This window comes from Branchiostoma lanceolatum, chromosome 11 (assembly GCF_035083965.1).
Source record: "Branchiostoma lanceolatum isolate klBraLanc5 chromosome 11, klBraLanc5.hap2, whole genome shotgun sequence".
Taxonomy (NCBI): Eukaryota; Metazoa; Chordata; class Leptocardii; order Amphioxiformes; family Branchiostomatidae; genus Branchiostoma; species Branchiostoma lanceolatum.
In genome coordinates, this window is record NC_089732.1 from 12,915,520 (window position 1) to 12,922,467 (window position 6,948).

The 6,948-nt window shown below is 41.9% G+C and overlaps 1 protein-coding gene across 2 annotated transcripts; it reads left to right on the top strand.

The window, feature by feature from the left end:
* The first annotated feature begins 2,595 nt into the window (after positions 1–2,595).
* Positions 2,596–6,715, top strand: LOC136445313 (thioredoxin-like). 2 transcript variants are annotated; one of them, XM_066443243.1, is made up of 5 exons: positions 2,600–2,754; positions 3,748–3,852; positions 4,287–4,346; positions 4,501–4,566; positions 6,539–6,708. In XM_066443243.1, the coding sequence occupies exons 1-5, from the start codon at positions 2,731–2,733 to the stop codon at positions 6,599–6,601; spliced, it is 318 nt and encodes a 105-aa protein (XP_066299340.1). In that variant the 5' UTR covers positions 2,600–2,730; the 3' UTR covers positions 6,602–6,708. The 2 variants fall into 2 exon arrangements, with proteins under 2 accessions (XP_066299342.1, XP_066299340.1); XM_066443245.1 differs by lacking the exon at positions 4,287–4,346 and having other exon boundaries at positions 2,596–2,754; positions 6,539–6,715.
* The last annotated feature ends 233 nt before the right edge of the window (positions 6,716–6,948 follow it).

Here is a 6,948-nt window from a genome sequence, read left to right on the forward strand (position 1 = left end):
GTTCAGTAGCGAATCGTGGCTTCCGTGCGCGAACTTCAAAACAATTCGTCATCCAAACTTTTTCACTTTTTTCACCGTCTCTGCTATAAGTACAAGAGTCCACCGCTTGCCATGCAATTTTCCACATATCTTCATGCATTTCCGTCGGTATGTAGTCAAAATGTGGCAGAAACGGGCGTACAGAAGCTCTGAATATTTCCTCACAGGGAATGTTTACCTTCTGTCGACGAAAACAACAAATCTCAACTTCGAAGCCGCATCCTTCTATCAAACGTTTCAAACCGGCTACGTCACTTTCAAGCCACGGATATATCGTGTACGTGAATTGGCGAGATTTCACGAGATTTCGCCATCTCGTGTCGTTTTCTACGGCTCTTATTGTCTTGACAATTGATGAAGTGTCAGAGAAACAGTTGAAAAGGAAGTTTCCGTTATGTTTTAGACAGGAATATATGTTGTCTAAAGCGGTACGTTTGTCGTGAATCCAATGCATGACGGAGAAAGAGACAGCCTTGGTGAAATAGTCCCTCTATTTTGGTTTTAAATCAGATGGATCTGTGACGTCTGCAACACAGTAGGACACCTTTACTGACGTGTTGGTCGTCTCCGCGTAGCTGAAAGAATTCGAATATCATCTGCTCATGAAATTGCAATACTAAAACTTAAATATGAATGTCTTTACAATTAAATCATATTGTTCATAGATTTGTATAATACAGAAATGCCATTGTTCAACATTCTAGAAAAAGAGCCTGGCATATAACGTAACATGACCAATTAACGTGCAGGACCAGTTTACGTCCAGTTTAGATCATGTCCACATGTCGCGGTGTATTATGCCAAAGCCTGTTCTCATGATCGAGCAATAAAGAACGTCATAAGTATGATCCTTAGTCATCTCTCTCTTTTATACAAAACAATGAAAAAGGTTTACGTCGCGGTTTTAAGATAAATACGTTTTGAATAAATTGGACGATAATTGGTCATGTTACGTTACAGAAAGGAAAATTTAAAAAGAGGAATTAGAAATGATTAAAAAGAAAATTGACGGAGAAAAAGAGAGAATGGATGGAAACGGGTCACTCCCCCCCCCCCCTTCTTGATAACAACCAACTACCATATCTTAATCTCCAAGCAGATGTTAGGGTAAAGAATCGAAATGTTTTCTGACTAGCTGGAATTCTCTGAAGGACTGTCAGACAAGGCGGCCAGCCAGAAAACATTACACGATATTTCAACCCAACATCTGCTTGGAGATTACTATGTCTCACTTGATCAGCCGAGGCGACAAGTCGATCCCAAGAACGGACGACACGATTGGTTGTTGACCGATGACCTTGGTGACCTCCCCGCACCCACACCCCACGTCCAGTACCCTGTCCCCCACCTGCCACTCAAGATACTTCTCAAGCAACGTCACCGCTGACGCAGTCTGTGCATGGAGTCTTTCTGAACAGGCGTCCATGTTGTAATCAGGCATGGCGTTGTTTCGTCCAAATATAGCTCTTTAGGTCCCAGAGTCAAGTGGATGACATGGGATTGGAAATCTCCAAGTAGATGTAGGGTGAGGCCGTTTTACGTGTTTGAATTAAACTTTGATACATGTAAACACGCTTTCCTGTGGTCCTCCCAGAAGAAAGATATAGAAACGCAGAGCATCGGAAAACACACCTTACATCTGCTTGGAGGTTAGACGTTGGCAGCTCTCCTTAATAGATGAAGCTATCTAAACAATAAAACATGTAGCTATATTCGTGGAGGTTTTATCGAGAGACCATTCGATAAAACCTTCTTGCTATTAGATAGCAGTAACTATCATAATGGTAACTAAAAAAACGACTATGGTTTTAGTATCAAGTCCCTAGCATATAGTTATATAACTAAATGGATGAAGGTTAGACATCCAGGTAATAAGATACGCCAAGTGACAGCTACTGAAGCAACTGGATAGAATTTTTTTCAAGATATATCTCTCTGAAAGGAGGAGGAACGCCCGTCTCACCTTTTTCTATAAGCTAGTTAATAACCACATCAATATTAATACAGATAGTCTACTGAAACCAGCTCAGGGGCGCACCCGGGGAAGCCACATGCTCAAATTTCAACCACTCTACGCCCGAACAGACTCATTTAAATATTCTTTTTTCCCTCGCACCATACCCGAGTGGAACGCCCTGCCTGGCGCGGTTGTTACGGCTCCCACCGTTGAGTCTTTCCGCGCCAGGCTGGAGGCCTGCCCGCCTTAGCCTGGGACCTCCTCCCCCCCCTACTTTGCCCCTCGCGGGGTTATCTGGGGGTTTAACAAGTTGAAGTTGAAGTTACTTGAGTCAACTGTCAATTTGGTATTTATTTAAAAGTTTGATATAACGTTAACGTTTTGATACCAAGTCTTCGGATCTAATGTTTTCAATAGTAGCATTTTCAGATACGTTTACGAACTTTCTTTATCAAATCTTACAGTTAACAAAGAGAAAGAGCGAAATAATATTTCTTTAGAAATATCTCTAGTCTAAAGAATAATTACAGTAAATCCCCTCAATGATCTGAATGGTATCACCCATCTTCCCGTCATGCATCAAGAGTAAAGCTGACCTCATTTGACCTTTTCAAACGTGAGCGCGCCAGTGGTCCCGGGCAGACGTGTGAGTGAAACTTGTGACTCAAACCTACTTTTAAACATCCTTGTAGTTTCATCTGAACCTTCTGCTAAGTTTATGAAAGACAGTTACCATGGTAAAACAGGTAGAGACACACGTAAGTATTGAAATTCCGTGTTGTTTACGTTAAGATGTAGTAAACAGTCTCGTGTTGTATCAAGGCCTTGGTTGTATGGAGTTGGGACTCGGGCGTCGTAAGTTTCTGTCACGTAGCTTTATGTAACGTTACGAATCTAATATTTCTATCAGCTGCATTTTGTTCTTTCAAATCGTTCTATTACATCGTTTAACAAATCGTATTTCATAGCAGTGATCACATCTAGTCCGCGTCCTTGGCAAAATGCTGATCACTGAAATGACTTCCGGTTTGTCAAGGACAATGACGTCACTGTGAGTTGTTGATTCGAAGATATGGCAACGATCCTTTATCCGCTGACCTTGCCTTTAAAGAAAGCTGAGCTATACATTCTGAGGCACATTTTCCTAATCCTATGATACGGTACAGGATACCTTCTCCCTTTGTTAAAGGATTTGTGGACATATTGCCTTAGGGTGGGAAAGTCCAGGTGTGACAGCATTGTCCTGCTTGACTTTTGCAACAGTAGACTGGAAACGATCCATTTAGTAGTTGCTTATGGATATTTGAAACACTGAATTCTACTTCTACCTGTTTGGGACTGTGTATGATTTAATCTCAACGTTGTCATATGTTTGTATAAGCTAGTTCACGGTTGCTACTACGCATGTGCAGTGTCAAAGGTGAATGCCCCCGAGACGTAAACAAAACCCGTCGGGGCGTTGTTATGCAAGTCGAGACAATGTCGAGACGAGCACTGTTTACCAGCCGGGGGCCTTCACCTTTGACACTGCACGTGCTTAAGGATTCCTTTCTCCCATCCATGCGAATTACACATCAGACAAACGGTTTCTTCATAAGAAGAAGAAGATCAAGATTGTGACATGTCCTGACTGCATTGTTTTTCCCCTGAAAAGTAGTGGCAGTTAGAAAGTGCTCACGGTGATATTCCCTCCCTACATCTGCTCGGAGATTATAAAATTGACACTGCGGAGTTTTGCACACATTTGACAGGAGGACTTCCAGGCTGTGCTGACAGAAGCAGGGGGTAAGCTTGTGGTGGTGGATTTCATGGCACAGTGGTGCGGACCCTGCAAGGGCATAGCACCCGAGGTAGAGGTAAGGTAACCTCCTTAACTCTGGCATTTTCCAAACATGGTTATGTTTTCACTGGCATTTACTAATAATATTAGCTAAAGAATTCATTTGTGTTGGTACAAGTCATTCTGTAGTAGGATTCAACTGCAATATCTAATGCAAAGGAAAAAATGGGACTTACCCAAATTGTCCACTGAACAGCACCAGTCAAGATATGAGCAATCCACTGCTTCTGTGACGTCACCTTATGTAGTCTATGGCATCCTCCGTCTATTTTGTGGTAATCGGGTTGTAAGACCCTGATGTATCTATCTCAATGACTATGTTTTGTGATACTGGTTAATATAAACCTCACACATGTAACTAAGGAGACCTCTCCCTTAGATAGACGTGTTTTTTTTGTTTTTTGTTTTTTGATTTAACACTTTGTATTTTTTTGTATTTTTTTTTTCAAGAAAATGGAGAAGGAATTTGGTGATGTGATCTTCATCAAGGTAGACGTGGACGTCAATAAGGTTAGTAAATTTTGCTACTTAAGAGTTTATCATGGTACAGGTCATACGTGTATGGGGGTTGAGATCTGATCTTTAAAAAGTCTGTACATCAAAATTGCATTGTTTGGTTCCACCAAAACACAGTTAATCCCTTTCATTGTCCTTTTTATGTTAGGAGACCGCAGAAGAATGTGAAATCTCTTGTATGCCGACATTCCAGTTCTTCAAAAACTCACAAAAGGTAGGAACTCGTCTGCAGTATATGCTGGATCTGTTGGCATTTGTAGATGTACAATGTATATTTCATACTCTTCGTTTTCACGTGACGTCACAATCGCGTTCGAACGTGAAGTCGGCCATGTTGGATGATAACCTGTTCGATCTCTGCGCGGCTGTGTGTTGTGACTGTGATCCTATCCGTGGAAGGAAGTAGTTTTATTCAGAAACGGCCTGGAAGTTTGACAAGTTAACTGCGGACCCAATGAGTACAGGATATGACCTACTCAACGTTTCTAAAATTCCATCTAATATCAAATTTATAATGCTCTTTTTGGTGAACTGAAAGTTGTTTGTCACATGGTCTGTCATGGACGTAAAGCCGGTGTACCTTAGGCTTAGCACATCAATCGTGTCTGCGAGCTCTTATGGCCGTTTTTCACCACGTTCCACCACCGTTTTCACCTTTAATGATCGGACAACAGTGGTCGCTAGAATCTGGCGATGGTCGCTTAAGCTTTGCACATCTATTCAACCACTATGCTAGGTTTGATATGAACGGGGTCGTAGTGAGATTAAAGCATATATATCTTCATAATAGTCGGTTACGGATATCGAGACCGCGTGTGGAAATTATTTCTTTTTTCTTATCTTTTTAAACATCCGTTTAATACATACAACGCCTTTGTCTTGTGAAAAAGAACTTCATAGATTCGAAAAAAACCAGACATTTTGTTTATTGTAATAGAAAATACCGTACAACGGATGCTTGCATGTATCAGTAACTACGCCGAGATGAGTCAAGGCAACAAGCAAGGCAACAATGCATGGATCTTGAACCAAATTCGTTGCGTCCATTCAAGCATAGCCATGGTCATGGCAATGGTCATGCAGCAGCCAATGCCATGCTTGCATAGCCATGCTTGCATTGTGGTGTGTTGTGGTGCATTGTGATGTATGCAAGTATGACCATGCTTGCCAATGCCGTACAAAGGATGCTTGTGCGCTCTTACGGCGCTCTTTGATAGTTTGGGTGCTCTTGGGGCCCCGTCACACCTGTGCAGAGAGCTGAGTATATAAAAAACCTTCTGAAATGCCGATTTTTTTTTTCAAACAAACGGATCAAAACCTATTGATGCAACTTTGTCCTTATATTCAGCCAGGTTATTATCCAACATGGCGCCTGCGCGTGACGTAGCGGTTTTCGAACGTTCCGTGAAAACGAAGAATTGTGATGTGCTTATAACATGGCGATTTTGATATTGCCAATGATTGGAATCTTAACCTTGTATTGAAATGTATATGTAGTTATTTTGTACATGCCATTATTATTGCCTTTGCATATTTCCATCTGGAACAGCAACTAGTAGAGATGTTTATACGCCTGTTTGCCCATAACTTGTATAAGCTAGCTCACGGTTGCTACTACGCATGTGCAGTGTCAAAGGTGAAGGCCCCCGAGACGTAAACAAAACCCGTCGGGGCATTGTTATGCAAATCTACACAATGGCGAGACGAGCACTGTTTACAAGCCGGGGCCATCACCTTTGACACTGCACATGCGTAGTAGCAACCGTAAACTAGCTTATGAAATGCATGTTTGTTTCCATTCAAGGCAATTGTATTTGAAAGAGTTGGTGAGTCAAGAAATGTGCATGTCCCTTAGTGTTGAATAGCTTGTGCCTTTCTTTACTACTCTCCAAGCAGAGGAGGGGTTCCGTCTGGTCTTTGACGTGTTTTTAGGAGTTTTTGTCGGGCTTTTTACTTTGTCATTTTGTCTCTTCGTGGGGTTTGAAGAGTCGAAAGAAATGAGAAAGTAGAAAGCCCGACAAAAACGCCTAAAAACACGTCAAAACCAGACGGAACCCCTCCTCTGCTTGGAGAGTAATTCTTTACCTTTAGCACACAGATTGTTAAGTAGCTGTTTGCCTACCAATTCCATTTTGGTTAAGGGTTAGGCAGCAGGAAGAAGGTTAACACCTGTGTCTCTGTTCCAGGTTGCTGAATTCAGCGGGGCCAATAAGGACAAACTGAGGGACCTCACTAATAAGCATAAGTGATGCAGCAGCCAAATTTCACTCCTCTTTGGACGAAGGAACAGTAGGTGTAACTAACAGTTTGTCACAGGAGTAAGCCAAAGTACTATCCCAGCAGAGGAGGGTTTTTTGACGTGTTTTATGCGTTTTTGTCGGGCTTTCTACTTTGTCATTTTTTGAAAGCCCGACAAAAACGCCTAAAACACGTCAAAAACCTGCCGGAACCCCTCCTCTGCTTGGAGAGTAAGTCAAAGGTCCTGATTTCAGCAGCTTTTGATGGCTGATATCCTTGGGAAAATTATCATCTATTTGTCGATGAAATTCTGAAGTCTTGCCACGTAGTCATAGACAACGTTTCTGTTGACATGTCC

What these genes read in the sequence shown, in the direction of transcription:
- LOC136445313 (XM_066443243.1), top strand. Translation starts at nt 2,731, where the DNA reads ATGGTAAAACAGGTAGAGACACAC. An exon ending in TAAAACAGGTAGAGACACAC is followed by an intron (nt 2,755 to 3,747) that starts GTAAGTATTGAA and finishes CACATTTGACAG; the next exon opens with GAGGACTTCCAGGCTGTGCT. An exon ending in TAGACGTGGACGTCAATAAG is followed by an intron (nt 4,347 to 4,500) that starts GTTAGTAAATTT and finishes TTTTTATGTTAG; the next exon opens with GAGACCGCAGAAGAATGTGA.